General features: G+C 36.0%; 1 protein-coding gene across 2 annotated transcripts in view; it reads left to right on the top strand.

The window, feature by feature from the left end:
* The window catches only part of LOC124367760 (NAD(+) hydrolase sarm1), a 193,439-nt gene that overhangs the window by 46,682 nt on the left and 129,237 nt on the right, over positions 1-17,520 (top strand). Inside the window, exon 1 of one of the 2 annotated variants that reach the window (XM_046824855.1) lies at positions 13,019-13,176. The exons of the other annotated variant lie outside the window; for it this stretch is intronic. Coding sequence (XP_046680811.1) covers positions 13,117-13,176 — 60 coding nt within the window. The 5' untranslated portion in view covers positions 13,019-13,116. Of the gene's footprint in view, positions 1-13,018; positions 13,177-17,520 lie in introns of those variants that run through there. 2 annotated transcript variants of the gene reach the window in all.

Raw genomic sequence — 17,520 nt, 5'->3', positions numbered from 1 at the left:
GACTGGGGGTGACATTTATTGTCTGATATTTTTCTGATCTATAATATCTCTGCAACGTGGATTCCTTGAACAAGTCTCTACAAGTTGATTTGTAAAGGCTCCTTGGCCGTATATCTGACTTAAGGATTAACGCTCTGCATCCCTGGAAAATTACTTGGTCGCAGTATCTTTATCGAGTCCCACCGAGCATACCCAGACTGCACCAAATCCTCTTATTACAGGACACACCTCTACCACCGGCTTGATAGTCAACCTCGAGGGAGTGGTTCACCCACGCAGCAGTATCTGCATTCCTGCAGCCGCAACCACCTGCTCCGCCACGGCTACTGGAGCCACATCAGATGTTGGAAACTGTCGACCGATCGCGCTCATTACCAATTTTCCAAAAGGCTCAATTAACAAAGTCGATATCTATCGCAGTAAGGTGGGCAGCAGCATGGCTTATTAAACTGTTACGGCTGCCCTTTTACAGTGCGTGCTTAATATATTTGGGCGTACGTGGGTTTGATTGTATGCCGTCCATGTTGATAGGAAATTATTAAAGCGATTTTCCGCCTTCAAATTGATACAGAATACTGCCGAGATCGAATTGGAATGGTTTTATATTACTACTATTCGCTTTCCACCTCTGACTTTCCTCTGAGAATTTCGAGCAAGAGTGATAATTTTAAGGCTGTATAGTACGAGAATTATTAAATTATACATTTAACACAAATTGATAAGTGGCAGATAATTTTGATGTGTTAAGATCTGAGAATTAATTGTACTTTCATGACTAATAAAGACTACAGGAAACATGTGGGTTGTCACATGGATGCAGAAGCCTGAATGTCAATGAGGTCATCAACAACTTCCCTCAAAAGGAAATGAGGTGAAGTATTACGCAAAATGGATTAAGTGATTGATCAAGCTGTTTAAAGAGCAAATTATAATATTGCCAATCAATTCTTAGATTAATATTCAGTCGTTATTAGCAAGCAGTAATTACACATCTAAAAGAAACTACCATTTCCATTAGTACAATATCAATGATTTTGTTACATTTTTTAGGCCACTAGTGTATCAAAATGCGTTGCTCGTACAGTCTGTATGCCTTGTCGATTATAGCATTCTACTATGGGAAACTATAGAGACAATTCTTATATGTGGAAGCAATTATACTATCTAATAATCGTAAGGCTATTACCACACAAATATTGAAGTAAAATCTCAATGTTTTTTTGTGTGCATAAATGGGATAAGAGAATTGCATTAAATAAGTGGATGGTTCTAATTTCACATTCTTCTATGTTTAGTCTTTGGTAACATACAATCTGTGGTAATGGATGATTCGTAACGTTTAATTGTCTTTGCCAGTGCGATACCTCTTAATAGAAAGGTTCTGGAAAATTGAAACTTGCTAAACATGTAGGTTCCTTTTAGTCCACAAAAATATCTCTTGGTTTTCGGACCAAAGGATCAAAATTAAAGGTAAAATGTAGAATTCTAGCAGTTTTATTTGTCTCATCGGTAACCTTAATGGCAACGCATTTCCAGAAGGTGGTTTTGCGTTTTGGTTGTTTAAACATTCTGATGAAGTTGGTTTTTCGTAAGGCAGGTGGTTTAGATTTGCTCATAGAACCTATTTACTTGATTTCTCATTGACAGTAAGAAAGCGAATAGGATTATTTAATACCTGGAAAACTTGTTTAACCGACGCCTTTCTCTTATACATTTTTATATAATATCTACTGGGAATATAAATCTTACTACTCTTGCTTTAAAGTTCATAATTTATTAACGATGTTTGATATAAGAACATACCAGAATTGCGACTTTAGCATCGTTATGTTTTAAATCAGAGACACGACGTTTCGAGTAACTGATATCTGCTGTCTTCTTCAAGTGTAAAATCCTAAGCGTAAGTTGGCTTTTACGTGAAAGCCATGATCATTCATATTCATAATGCTAGTTGAGAGTGATAATGAACTGACGGAATTCTTGATAATTGAATACAATTTTGCTTGCTTAACATTATGTTTTAGATATTTATACCCGAAAAAGAAAGCAGGTACCAGTTTAAAAAGTCCTGTTTCTGTAGTTATCTCTTTAGTTGCTCTCTTATTGTCTTAACAATCACACATTTTTAAAATCCTGTCATATAACCATTTCTTCATCACCATTACCTTATTTCACTTATTCTCCATCTCATTCTTATCCCTTTCCTATTTTGTCTGACGTACGTAGAGTTAGAATTCACGCATAGTTCTTTATTCTCAAAATCGAACCTGCGGTTGTTTATAGCAAAACATTGACTGAGGTGTGCAGGAAAAAAGAAACTCAAAGACAACAGAAAAAGAGAAACGAGACAGACAAAGGCGTCCAAATTAATATAGTTGCGAACGTGCCAGATGGGACACACCTCGCATTGTTCTTGACCTTATACAATTGACACTTGGACCTGCCCGCGCTCCACGCGTCGGCCATCTTGACGACTTGTTTTGTTGTGGTTGCCATGGGAACCAGGGAGTGTGTATACTAATCAGTGTAACACTCGCTTAGGCAACAGGAAACACTAAATAATTTACCGCCGTTGATAATTTTTTGTGCCGGTTTATTGATGACTCCACGCTGCGCTGCCTGTGAAACAGGTTTGAGGTGTAGCCTTCTACGGCTCTTGCAGAAATTTAAGGAGTGTCTCCTGAATCTTTCTTGTTTAATGAGGCACGTAGTATGTTATGACTTGGATTTATCTCTATGATTTTTGCTACGGATCTCAACAATCGAGGGGAGCTATGCTGCCAGTGAAACGTTGAGGTGTAGCCTTCTACGGCTCTTGCAGAAATGTAAGGAGTATCTCCTGAATCTTTCTTGTTTAATGAGGCACGTAGTATGTTATGACTTGGATTGATCTCTATGATTTTTGCTACGATTCTCAACATAAAAGTAGAGTCATACTGCTAGTGACACAATTTTGAGGTGTAGCCTTCTACGGTTCTTGCAGAAATTTTAAGGAGTGTCTCCTGAATCTTTCTTGTTTAATGAATTACGTAGTGTGTTGCGACTTCTCTTTATCACTATGATTTTTGTTACGATTCTCTACAATCGAGGGGAGTGATGGTGTCGGAACACCTTCTCGGTATTGAGTTTTAGGCGTAAAACCTGAATTATTTTGAATTTGAATTATTTCATATTTGCAAAAATATCCGCATTGTTGTAACTAGAGGAGGGGGGGGGGGAATGAGTGGGATAGAACCGTTCCAAATGCTTTTTTATAAGATGAAATATACCAACAAACCAACTCGCGTGAAATGCATGAGTTAAATGTTTTACTTTAAACTATACCTATCAAATTTATTTAAATTCATAATTCTCCCATAACAACAACCCTGTGATACCCTGATACCCTGTGTTGTGTTCTTCAACCCGTTTAATCTCCCCCAAAGGAAAGTCCTAGTTACGGCACTGCAAAAACGTACTGCTGTTACATAATAGTTTATTGCCGTTACAATAAGATCAAAATACTGGAATAGCACAAATATTTTGCATATAATAAATGTAATAACAAATAAGTTTAGGTACGTATTAAAGTGTACTTTTGCCTAACAACAATATTCTCTTTTTAATTTGGTGGCAAAACTGTTTTTATCGCCTGTTTTGTCTTCGAAAATTAGCATGAACATAAAATTAGATGAATGTTGTTACGAAACAAATTTCATAAATAATTTTTTATTAATTTAATCAATTGATCAATATTTCCGATTATGATCTAGTAAAAAAACGCTACTTACCTATCGTTTCGACCGCTTAAAGTAATAAAAATGTTAGGATCAATTTTCTTAAAGAAACGACTGTATTTTAAAATTGACCGTAGAAAACATTTTTCTATTGGGCTTGAAGTGGATTTCCTCAATATTGAATACTTTTTTTATTTAGTTTTTTTTTACGTTTTCATATCCTTGTGATTGGTTTGTTTTTATTTCAATTTTAAAATTAAGGGCTTTCATGTTTCGTTTTATTTTCGCTTCACATAATTCCACTTTTAATGAGGAATATAAAATAACATAAAAGGGTCGTATTTATTTCAAAAAGTAAATGTTAATCCTGTTCCACCAATCTCGGAGCGTGGTACACTCTCTAGTCCAATTTCCTCCCACCCCCCACCCCACAACAGGAATAAATACAAAACCATTTTTATAATTCGACGAGGAGCCCTTATCGTAATATCAGGCCCAAATAAAACTGCTGATAGGGATATGATTTTTTAAATTGCAAACATAAAAGACGACACGTTTTATATATACAAAAATTAAATTTCCTTAAATTAAAACTTACGTAATGTTTGTAATATACGTGTAGAAGAAAAGTTACGTTTCATAATGAATGATTCAGTAAAGTTTCTGGATTCAAGTTTATTGCGGAAACTGCAGCAGAAGAGTGACTCACGGATCTCAAGTTGTTCACTCATCACTTGTTTGTTGTCGAGCTATAAATAGGAATGCTACAAACATGAGTAAAATTGCCATTCATACTTCTGTAGGGTTTAAACTTGCTCCACCTCAGCCTTGCCATTGTATCCAACATAACTTAAAAGTTCTATAGAAGTTTATAAGCGAACCTGCATGTCCGCTTACGTGTATAATTTATTTATCATAAGTGTACTTGTACATACGTCTTTATGATAGTATATCACTTTCATATGAATACATGCCACCATGACTACTAAAAGAATCGGAGAAGCTGTTATCACCGAAAATCAATACGTTAGTGGTACCACCAAACGGCTCGAACATCCAACAGGGATCACTTCTGGCTGGTTTATACCTTCCAGTTGAACCTTCCACTCGGCATAGCAAAAGCTGATGTGTCACTTCAATCTGGGCAGCCATATGGATGTCCAGGAGCGGCACATCACTAACTGCAAATGTCGAGATTCTGGGGTGCAAGGGTAATTCGTAGGTCTTAGTCTACTATTTGTTCGTTCTCTAAGTATCAGAGGTTCTTGCCGACCTCAACAAGGGTGTGCCACCCCCTGCCTGCTTTGATTCAGAGCTGGTCTCCCCTTCTTCCGATGGGACATGACTTAGATTAGTGCCCTAATTATTCCTCATGGGTCTCGATAGGAGGCGGCCCCTACCTCCTAACCTTACCCATCCTGAATATCCTGTCACTGCGGAAGCAGCACTAAGGTCCTTATAGGACTAAGTGAAATTTATAAGCTTCTTTTCCTAAGAGAACAAAACGGCTCGAACAGATTGTTCTGTTTACTACCCCTTAGGTAGTAAAATAACCCTGAGTTCCAACCCATAAAAAACCTGTTAAGATTCGTGGAGTTTTACGTCATTATTTTTTGTCGTAGAGTTGTGATTGATGTCTTATTTTCAAGATATAACTAATAGACATTCAAACTCTTCGATACGTTATGGGCTATTCAGAAAAAATCTCAAACTTTGTTGTAGGTTACTTCGTCGTTTAATATTGAAAAAGAGTACACTTGATTGCGCATTAGTTAGGTATGTCTTTAAAAGTAGACATCTTCCATAACGCTGCGACCAAAAATAAGAACCAAGAAAGGGGGGTGGGACGAGGGGGAGGAATCTCAAGGTCATTTTACTACAGCTGTCTCTTAATTAAGTTCCCTTGGATATAAGAAAATCAAATTCTCAACAATCTATTCTAGTGTATAAATAATGTGAGAGACATCGTCAACAAATCGCTTCGGATTTAGATAGAAACCAGTGGCCTAATGAGACTAACGATCTTATCTGCGTAGAACACAAGTTCGTGACAAGTTTTCTTTTCCCGCCTTTTTTAGCGCGCCACTGAACCGGCCTGTAACAAATCAGATGTTTTATCACAGCAGTTTATACTTGTTGTTCGCGTTTACGATCGTTTAACCTCAAATGTTTACATGCAAATTACATTTTAAATTAAGTAGAATATTTCGAATACTAATTAGGCCTACATAGAATTTAGTAGAGTGGATTTACTGGTATGATATAAATTTAGACTTACGTAAAGTAAAACTGACTATAATTAAATATTATCGGGAGATATTTTTTGGTAACCGTTTCATAAGTTATTATGTCACATATGCCGTAATGAGTTAATAATTTCACCGAATTGACGAAACGCATGGGGTTGGAGATCTCTCAGGTCGTATTAATAAATACTTAATATAAAAAGTTTATCTACAAGTTTTAACTGTGGCCAATAAAAAGTACATGCACCCTTTTTAGATGCTAAAATAAAAATATGACATTGCCACGTTGCTGCCAAAATAGAGTAATAATTAACTAGTATTATATCTTGGTGGTGGGCCAAATTCTTTCAGTGTTATTTGGAATTTTCACTACGAAATTAATCACTTAATAAAACTTTAAAACGATTTCCCATCACGTTGACGTCTATTTACTGTACAGGCGCAGCGTCAGCATCTTGGCTCGACATTGCAGCTGTAGTTACGAAAAGCGAGATTTAATCAAAGTAGTCCTCAAAGAAGAAACATCCTAGTACTCAAGAACTCGCCTAAAATAAAATCGCGACGGGATTAAACAATTATCGAGACAACTTATAAATGCTACAACGTGGTCTCGTCAGAAGGACATCACCACATAAATTATACCCGTATAATCATAGGTCTTACTTTACTATTTACAACTGTACTTATAAAACATTCAAAATAGGTGACTCGCATGAAAGGGCTAACTTATAATACGAAAAATGTACATTTTACATATGAAACAAGGCGCGCGAGATGGTAACCGGTGAGCTGTCGAACGGCTATAAAGTTGAAGATAGAAAAATACTACGGGTGCCAATTAGGTTATTATTCCGCCAAGAATTTAGTTCCAAAACATCGGTGAAAAATACCACTAACCAGTAACGAGGGTTGCGAAAATATATATAACGCAACTAAATAACGGTACAAATTTTAATGATATGAGCTTGTGGCCACACTTGTACGTTATCTGGCACAACAAAGACTCAGGATGATATAGCAACGTATTATATATTATGTTGTGTAATTTGTAACTCTATGGCAGGATTTTTAGAGCCCCTGACATAGAAGAATCTGATTAAGAAGTAGTATCTCTGTATGTGGTCCTTGAGTGTGATCAATTGCTAAAAGGGTGAAATATGCAGACACATTCAAACAGGTTATTGTTTTGACAACCTCAAACTTGAATGAAAACCCGTGATCTACTGCCTACAGTTTAATTAACTATACTCTACCTATCACCAGTTGTATAGCCTCCTACTATTAGGTCTAAATAAAAACAAGATAGGTGTACGCCACACCACGTATTGCATAGGCTTCGCTGATATTGTCTGCAATATTTCAAATCCATAACTTATTTTATTCTCGAGATATCCTGTGGTCAAATAGTCAGACATAAAATCATACAAAACAGAAACTTACAGAAAAATTGTGTTCTGCCCAATTCTATGGTAGGACATGCACCAACATAGAACACCTTCCAGTCTATGTATAAATTAAATATTATGCAAAATTTTAAGTTTACGGATACAATCTTTCTTGGAACATCTTGTCATATGATGCATTCACATTTTTGTTCATTTAGTTATATTTAATAGCTGTGTGTAAATAATAAAAGGTTCGGTGAACCAAGGAAGGTACAACTAATTTTCCACTCTACAATTTTTCGATTTAATTTATGACCAAAAATATCACACGTTAAAATCTCATATGATTGTGTACTCTAATATTGTTTGTTTAAAAATTTATGAATTTTCTCGTGCCATAAATATTTACCCATAAGACCAATTTTGTCCTCCTCCGTAGACTAATGGTTATAGTCTCGGCTCTCTAACCGAGAGATCACGGGTTCAAATCCCGGGGAGGTCCAATCATGTACTTTGTAAAATAAAACCAGTGAACTTCGAAGCCGGCATAGCTGACGCTAAGGCTTAAATGAGATTAAAAAAAAGACCAATTTAAAATATTTGCTACCGCTCAGCCAAAACCCATGGACAGACATGCACCATCGTCGAACACATATTTAAATGAAGCTTCATGCAAAATTTTGGTCTATAAATAAACAATGGTTTTCGAGATGAGCGTACAGACGGACAGAAGACAAAAATGAAATTTTTCCTGCCTCTTGAGTGATAGGCTTTGTTTTAAAGATCAGCCAATAATGTGAATCTCTTGAGGTTTTCTGCTCAACTGAAATGTACTATGAGATACATTTACAAACAAATTTAATGTAATGTAGGACTTACTTTACACCTTCACACGTGTGCATCTTAAGGTTGATATGTTAATAAATAAATAAAATCTAATAGTAAAATCAATTTAATCAATTTATTAATTATGGACAATTACACAAGACAATTGTATAGATATATAATTGTAACAGTACTCGTAATAATATTACAAATTATATTATAAACTTCTATGTTTTTCACCAATGTTACAATAAAAAGTAATTGATGAATTAGTTACCAATAAGTTTCTATCATCTTAAAGATATAACTATTAAGAATTTCTCTTATGAGTTAGTAGTATAAGGCCGTGTGTAACATTCTGTTAATTATGATAATTTATTAGATAGTAGGTCACAACTAAGTTTGTTGTACTTGTAACTAATAACAGAGCATTCGACAAGAACCCATATTTTGGGTGTAAAAGTAAACAACACTAATTTTTCAATTTTTAACTTAAAATAGAACGTAAATATAACTTTTTAAGTATATATATATATATATATATATATATATATATATATATATATATATATATATATATATATATATATATATATACAGGGTGTCAGAAATATGGTAAAATATTTTAAGACGTGATTGTAGAGCTAAAAATAAGAAAAAAAATGTTATATAAAGGTAGGTCCGGAAACGCTCCATGACTGAGTAATGGCTGGCGAAAGATTTTGCTTTGTTTTCAGTTCACCTGGTGAAATTAAGTGATTCTGAAAGGTTTTGTTCTTACTTTTCAACTCAAATAAGATGGATATATAAGGAAAATCACCTGGAAAATCAAATAAAACAACTCTAGTGGTTGCAGTGTGAACAGTTTTTGAGAAAAAGTATGAAATTTGCCAAAAATCTAATAACAATAATACCGTCTTAAATGTTTGATGTCGAATAACATTGTTAAATGACCAATAAACAAATTGTTTTTCCTAATACAGATTGTAGAGAATTTAATTCTGAAAACAACCATAATAAACAAAGTTAACTAAATGTGTAAACGTTGTGAAATTGACTCCTCACGTATTACACTGCACAGCAGTTTTTTGCTGTTTTATAATAAGGAATGAGTATCTGATATATATATATATATATATATATATATATATATATACATACAAGTTAAGACATGATCACTAGTTCTCTCTTGAAGGTATCACCGCTCATACTGAAGAGGTCCAGATGACCGGGCAGGTTGTTAGGCGTTGAAGGTGAGGAAAAGCACTATGAAACATGTACTGGGTAGAGTAGTGCCACCTTGCAAACAACTTTCGGCGAAGATTACGTGATGTCCGGAAATCCAGCAACTCGAGAAGACCAGGTGCATCGATGACAGAGCAGATCAACTTCATCAGAAATAGCATGTCATGAACTTTGCGTCTTGAATGGAGGGGTTTTTAATTTAGCAGAAGTTTAAGGTCATCGATCGGTACATTACTGTACTTGAAGTCCATCCGCAACCCAACCAAACGAATGAAGCGGTTCTTTATGTTCACAAGTCTATCAATAAGGTCAATAAGATATGGGTTCCAAATAGTAGAAGAATATTCAAGTATAGGTCTAAGAAGATGGACGTAGAGCTTGGACAGAAAACGTGTCCAGACTGAATCTAATAACGTAATAGAGTGCTGCATTATCTTTTTTTTGTAATGTGATAATTAATTTTTTAAAAAACAATTAATATATATATATATACATGTTTATTTATTATGTATTTATTATATTTTATATTGTATATTAATTTACTATTAAACTAATGAATTTTATTATCTAAACACTGTTTTGTGTGATTTTTAGTATTAGATCATTATTTTACAGGTCATGAAGATGAATGCGTGCCCAACTCACACCCAAAGAGTTCAAGGACAATTGATTTGTGTAAATAAGAAGAGCAGAGACAACAGCTTTCAATAATGTCTTCCCATTTTCCTTTTTTCTGTCTAATGATTCATTCACTTCTACATCAATGTCTCCTGCGCCTTAAAAAAATTTAGAGATACATCACTTGATAAAAACTGTTATGTAGTTTAACATTGGACTCGCGGTTTTTAAGTCTAGGGCAAAATAGTTCAATAACAGCAACACTCCCAAAAATACATCTAATAGTTTTACATATTCGCCATCAGTTTCATGTTTGGTAAAAGTTCATCGAGGAAAAGAATCATTTTATAGACTACGCAGGACCAAGTACTGACCTTCTTAATTTGTCATCCAGACTTCTAAATGCAAGCAAAACAAGGTAAAAGCGCTTAAATGTCAACTTGATATAAATATTTCAAACCTTTCTTTTCTTTACATGTAGCTCCGCTGACTTTGTGGACCCGGGAATTTGCATCCTTTGCCCCCTCTCCTCTGGACGGCCCTGTAATCTCGGGAAGGTCAATAGATATTTGCAAGTGCTTTTGGACCTTTTCCTTTAATACGTTTCGTGAAATTCCACGGGCGTAGAAATAACCCCCTTGGGCATGTGTGTGTGTGTTACAATTGTTTCTCTTGCACACGTTATGATGTAGATATTTGGTGTAAAAACAGATGATCAAATTAAGCAAGGCCCTTCGGAATTGTTTCAAGTCAACCTATCGGTTTTCGCGAGGCCTTAAAAGGATTGCAGGAAGATAATACCTAAGCCTAAAATAAAACTTAGCGGTTGACCAAACTAACCTCATGAGAGGCTATTTGGATCAGTCAACTAAACCGCAACCCAAACCGCAAGTTGCAGACAGCGAAACGTTCTAAATTTACAGTCCTGTGGCGCCTCGCCCGCCGGACCGAAGATCCTGGGAAACATAAATCTGACTGTAACAGTCAGAGCCGGGAGGAGAACGGGGCAGATGACACGCTACGGTTCAGCAGCCCGGGAACAATCGACTATCAGCTGTTGTAGGAACGCCGGACCTGGACCAGTTCGCGGAACCGCGGATCTTGGAATGTGTGACTCATTCATTCATCTCTAGCCGGAGTGAGTCACTCCGCAGCCTCCGTGGTTTCACCCGCTGGGTTCTCAAGGTCAAACATGGTTGTGGCTTGTGCAGTATTCTCGATGCGCGTATATTTTTTTGTAAAAAGTAGACTCTGTACTTTAGTTATCTATATCGTGGTACTTTAAAAACATACCATTAAATTTCTTCCAGAAATTACTAGGTAATAAATGTAAAGGCATTACATTACATCATACTATTGTATTCCACTGGAAACATACTAGTGCCATATTTGGATCCATATTTACAAAAGAGAGAAAGAAATTATTTACAGAATGAAAAGGGTGGATTTTTCTAGAGTAGTTTGTTTTAGATACCGCTTTATGGGAAACTAATTATTATATATTTCATCAGAATGATCAGAATTGCAAAATTGTATTATTAATGGTACAGCCAAGATTTGATAAAAAGAAAGATGGCTAACAATGAAAGATGAATCAGATATGGAGTGGAGGTGAAAGGGAAAGGGTCTGCGGTATTTGCACACTTTGCGAGGTCCAAGTATAAAATCAGATGAGTTAAGTTGTATTGTTTGTGGAAAAGGATGCCAGCAGCCTTAAAGCTGAAACCATAGCGCGCATGGCGGCGTGGTCCACCCGCTCCCCGTTTTAACAACGGTTATGACAGTGAAAATGGGCCTACTGTAAAACTATGAACGTATCATAACAGGGTGATTTATTGCCAGTAATTGATTTCCAAAGTATTCTGTCTTATATTTTTGTTCAGTGGCCAATAATTAAAAGCCAACCAGGATCGTGCCCTTGATTATATAGTGGCTAAATAAACTACAAACAGATCTGGTAAGGATGTAGCGGCTAGCGAAGGAGATAGAAATAGATTCTGGAGTGAAAGGAGAAGGATCTGACCTGCTACAAAGTATTGTAACTTACAAAGATAAAGTTTGAGCGGCTCTTGTGTACAAAGAACAACCTTCGTCGTCTCATTTTAAGTTGTAATTAAGGGTTGTTTTTACTGATAACCCCTAAACCTGGTCAGGAGGCAGTATCTCACTTGAAGAACAAGGTTAGAATTCATTAAACAATGTATAATGGAGCGTCTAGCGAAGAAGATAGGAATAGATGTGGGGCGAGAGAAACCGTTTGGTATTCGTGTGGATTTTCCAAGTAGTATAGCCTGCAAGGATAAGGTATGGACAGATCTAGAGTAGAAATAGCAAGTTTGGATGTCTCATTTGTAAACTGTATTTAAGATTTTCTGTTGCAAACCCTGGAAGTAGTGACTAACTTAAAGGACTACGTTAATAAAAAAAAACAAAGTGAAGCGTCCAGTGAAGAAAATAGGAATAGATGTGCCGAAAGGAATAAATTATCTGTACGGGAAGTGTTTTTAAACAGTGTAATCTGCTGAAGTAAAGTTTGAACATCTAGTTTAGAAAGAGCAATCTTGGTTGTCTCCAATACTCTAATCAGTCGCGATTGTATAAAATAGAACTCATCTAACATTTATTTCTCCCAGGAACTTGTAACTGTCCAAGAAAACGTTATAGTTTTTGTTGATCTACTGAACGGATTCTGAGTAAACGACCGAGAAGGAACAGTTAGGTGGCAAAATCGTGACACGGTTCGCAGGAGGAGTCCATATTTCCGAGTATTGTTGACACTGGCGACCCTCCTAATTAATAAAGTAGCCGCTAGAAACTCAGACACATGTGCGGTATTTTTAAATCTGGCGCTCTCTGGCGGACCGCGCTTGAATCACAGCGGCGCCGAGCCGGGCTCCTCGTCTCCCATTGGTCGCTTTCGACCAATCACGACCCACTCTGCAGTTCACCATATAACCAGACGCTCGGCTGTTTTGTAATCAGTATACGGCGTCTAAGTGTTTACGGTGTGGTCGTCGGTTTGCGGTCTAGGGTGGTCAGTTCTGGTTCAATCGCTCTGTTGTGGTTTGTGGATCCGGCGGAATGAGAGACATACCGGCTCAGCGAGGGAAAGTGCCTCGAGGGATATTTCCCAGAAAAAAGGTTAGATTCTCATAATAAATAATGACCACACAACTATTAAGTTCATACTGTTTAAAAACCCTATAATATAACAAAGGTCAATAATTTATGGCCTCTCTTACCTTGTCTTGTTTTAATACTTTTTAATTGGATAACCCCCAAATCTTTATTTCGGAGTTTAATGCATCTGTTTGCACCTAGTGCATATAAAACTGTCCTTTTTATATTTGTTGTAAGATTAGTCCAAGTTGTAACTTAAAATAATAATACAGATAAACAATTGCATGGTCCACAAAAATAGGTGGCATTTTGGACTATCTATTCTCCAAAAGCCTCTGTTGAGTACAGTGGGGTGCTTTTTGAAAAAGTGAAATGGACCAGAGCTTTTACTTCTATTGACTTTTTTGTTGCTTGGAGGATTTTATTGGTTCATTCAGCTATTCCCCCCCCCCTACATTTGGTTTATATTACTTTTTTAACTGAGCTATTCTTTTGTAAGTTTAATTTCAACATTTATAAATACTACTACCGTCACATAATAATTAAGTTACCATTATAATACTTGCAATAACAAAGTAATAACACCCTATCTATGTTAGAAAATATAAGGAATTTTAATGTTTACTCTTTAATTTCTCAAAGTTCACCATTTTTATGGAATTATCCACTCTACCTTTTAACCGTTCGAAAAAACTGCAAACGTGAATTATTTTTAGTGCAGAGATTTCGGCCCAGGTTGAAACGATAAGTTAATGTTGCATTGAAATAATTTATATAAAACTCATGATAAATGAAGTATATAAATTATGGATTAATAGAAGAATTATATAAGCCATTAGTATTATAGCAATGCTGATTTAACCTTGGGTAGTTGGTTGTGAAGGGTGGCCAAAAGGCATTTTGCTACATCATTCTTGGAATGATTGGCAAATTTTCAACACTTCTAACTTTGACTAGTAGACCAATTTTATTTCACCCCGTACCTAAGGTTAGACCCTCTCACTGTTTAAAAAGAACCCTCCTTCAGATTTAATTTGTTGGAAATAGCTCCTCCGTAGGCTGTCACATTCTCTAGGAACACTTGAGACTAAAGGTAAAGTTATACATAAAGGTCAAATTCAACCATACCTGAATGTAAAACATATTTTAAAGAAATACATCAAACTAAAACGAGGGTAATGCGAAATCTTAGAGAGTTTTCCTGCTAGGCATACAAATATTGGTAGGCTATGTCAAAATAATCTGCTTCAACATTAGCACACTTTTGAGTAGACTATACGTCCCCCAAGTGTTTAAATCTTCATGGCATTATCTGTTAGGAATTAAGTAAAACTTCAAATTGTGTAACTAACATTTGTTTTCAATGACAACAAACGGTTTGGCAAGTGTCTTTGTTTGAATAGTAGCCAAAAGGAACGTAATGACAACATCTAGTGACTAAGTCTGATGTTTTTTTATTATCTTGATGCCAATTGTTTTCGGAACATTTCAAGGTTTGCACAGCAGAATAAAATGGAACTTTGCTGGTATAACATAGACGATCCATCTTCATGGCAATTGTTTCTCTAATATTTCATTGTTCGCGCTGGAGAGTGAAACATTGCTGGTATATCATAGATTGCTAGTATTCGATTCATCTTAACAACTGTTTCCCTAATATTTCATTGTTCGTGCTGGAGAGTTAAAACATTGCTGGTATAACATAGACGATCCATCTTCATGACAATTGTTTCCCTAATATTTCATTGTTCGTGCTGGAGAGTTGAAACATTGCTGGTATAACATAGACGATCCATCTTCATGACAATTGTTTCCCTAATATTTCATTGTTCGTGCTGGAGAGTTGAAACATTGCTGGTATAACATAGACGATTCATCTTCATGGCAATTGTTTCCCTAATATTTCATTGTTCGCGCTGGAGAGTTGAAACATTGCTGGTATAACATGGGCGATTCATCTTCTTGACAATTGTTTCCCTAATATTTCATTGTTCGTGCTGGAGAGTTGAAACATTGCTGGTATAACATAGACGATTCATCTTCATGGCAATTGTTTCCCTAATATTTCATTGTTCGTGCTGGAGAGTTGAAACATTGCTGGTATAACATAGATGATTCATCTTCTTAACAATTGTTTCCCTAATATTTCATTGTTCGAACTGGAGAGTTGCAACATTGCTGGTATAACATGGACGATTCATCTCCATGACAATTTTTTCCCTAATATTTCATTGTTCGTGCTGGAGAGTTGAAACATTGCTGGTATAACATAGACGATCCATCTTCATGACAATTGTTTCCCTAATATTTCAATGTTCCTTATGGAGAGTTGAAACATTGCTGGTATAACATAGACGATTCATCTTCATGGCAATTGTTTCCCTAATATTTCATTGTTCGTGCTGGAGAGTTGAATCATTGCTGGTATAACATAGACGATTCATATTCATGGCTACTACTGAAAGTGATAGAAGTAGGTATTAGAAGTCCCACTGTCTACACTGCGAAACACTGATTGTTGCGAAACAGTACAATCTCCAAAGGCAATGTTGTAAGGGTTCTGGTGTAACGATTTACTGTAGATGAGTGTGTGAGTGAGCGACAACTGGTGTAACAAAGAGGAGGTCACAAAGGGAGGGTTACTACTAAAGGTGATAGAAGTAGGTATTTGAAGTTTCACTGTCTACACAGCAGTGCTGCGAGACAGTACAATCTCCAAAGGCAATGTTGTAAGGGTTCTGGTGTAACGATTTACTGCAGCTGAATACAACTGGTGTAATATATAGGAGGTCACAAAGGTAGGGCTACTAGTGAAGATGATAGAAATAAGTATTTTAAGTGTCTCACTGTACACTGCAGTGTTGCGAGACAGTACGATCTCCAAAGGCAAAGTTAAAACGGTTCTAGTATAGCGTTATGTGAGTGTGTACTAGGGCGGTAACTGGTGTATCATAGAGGAGAAAACAAAGGCAGGCAGAGCGAGGGCTCTGGGTTATCAGTAGTGACCTTGAGATAAAAGTCACGTGCCCGTTGTTGTCTGCGCCTCACCTGGCCTGACGACTGCTTCTAATTGTAATGCTTGATTTACACCTCTACTTGTGTGGCCAGTAATACCCGGACAGGGTTTACTCACTTCGGCCAATAATAACTCGATAATTTTTAAAGCGTTTTTATGCCTCTATAGTTTTTAATGTAGCTCTGAATAATGTACAGTTTTGGAGAATCAAGATCTTCAAATAAGTACAGTCATCTCTCAATATCTCAAACTGAAGACAAATCGATACGTCGAGTTATCGAGAGTCGTCATCGGCAATTATCGATATGTAGTTGTGGTAGATGAACGTGAAGAGTCCAACGAAATAAACCTTTTCTACGATAATTAGCTGTGTATGTTTCTAATTTCATTTCTCATTCAAAGTTTAACTACCTCATTTAAGTTTGTTATTGATGAATGTTTAATGGCTACCAGAATTACAAATGTCATTTTATCAAGGCGTTCATTTCAGGTGTAAATGATATTGTATTTACTCTCTCCAACAAAACGCATTATAACGATCACCAGCATTTAGGTTTATGAAATACATTTTTTAAAAAGAAACACTGATTTTTTTGTTACAACTGGAGCAATAAACAGTTGCAGTTTTGACTCGAAATATATTTCATTCTATTCTATATATTAAGGTTGTATTAACACAAATGCAATATATAAAGGTCAGGGCAATCATTCCGGGACTAAATAATTCCATTGATCAAGTATTTTTTTCGTCGCTGCCTCGACATATACAGCTAAAATATTTGAAAAAAAAAATATATATATATATGAGAGAACAAGGGGATTTACAAAATATTTATTAACGAGGAATTTGTTTTATAGTAACTCGACATATCGAAATCGATGGACCATTTTAATCTACAGCTTGATGTACGTTTATACTTTACGCTTATTCTTATTTTATATTGCACTGAAATAAATTCCCTAACTGATCCCCCATTCTCCCCGATCCAACCAATCAAGCAGAAAGAGACTCAACAACCTTGATTTTGACCTTACCGTCAGCTGTTGATACCAATGCTGATCTGGTCTGATGATGCTGATCGCGCACGTTTCATTCGAATTAGTACGCCATTTGGATTCCCGATCTTATTTAGTTTATTTCACCGATGGACCCATTTTTTGCAAATAGTCTCCTAACTAGGAATGCCAAAATGGTCTATAAGAATTGATTAGTAAAAATATCATCAATAGTCATCAATAACTTCGGTATCTATACGAGAATAGTAGTGGTAATCACTTTCTCAGGATGACAGTCCACGAACGCTAGTGGAATGTATTTTTAATCGTGAGTCAGTTTCTGTGCTTAAGGA

Source organism: Homalodisca vitripennis, chromosome 8 (assembly GCF_021130785.1).
Source record: "Homalodisca vitripennis isolate AUS2020 chromosome 8, UT_GWSS_2.1, whole genome shotgun sequence".
Classification (NCBI taxonomy): domain Eukaryota; kingdom Metazoa; phylum Arthropoda; class Insecta; order Hemiptera; family Cicadellidae; genus Homalodisca; species Homalodisca vitripennis.
This window is presented reverse-complemented; position numbering and strand designations above follow the sequence as displayed.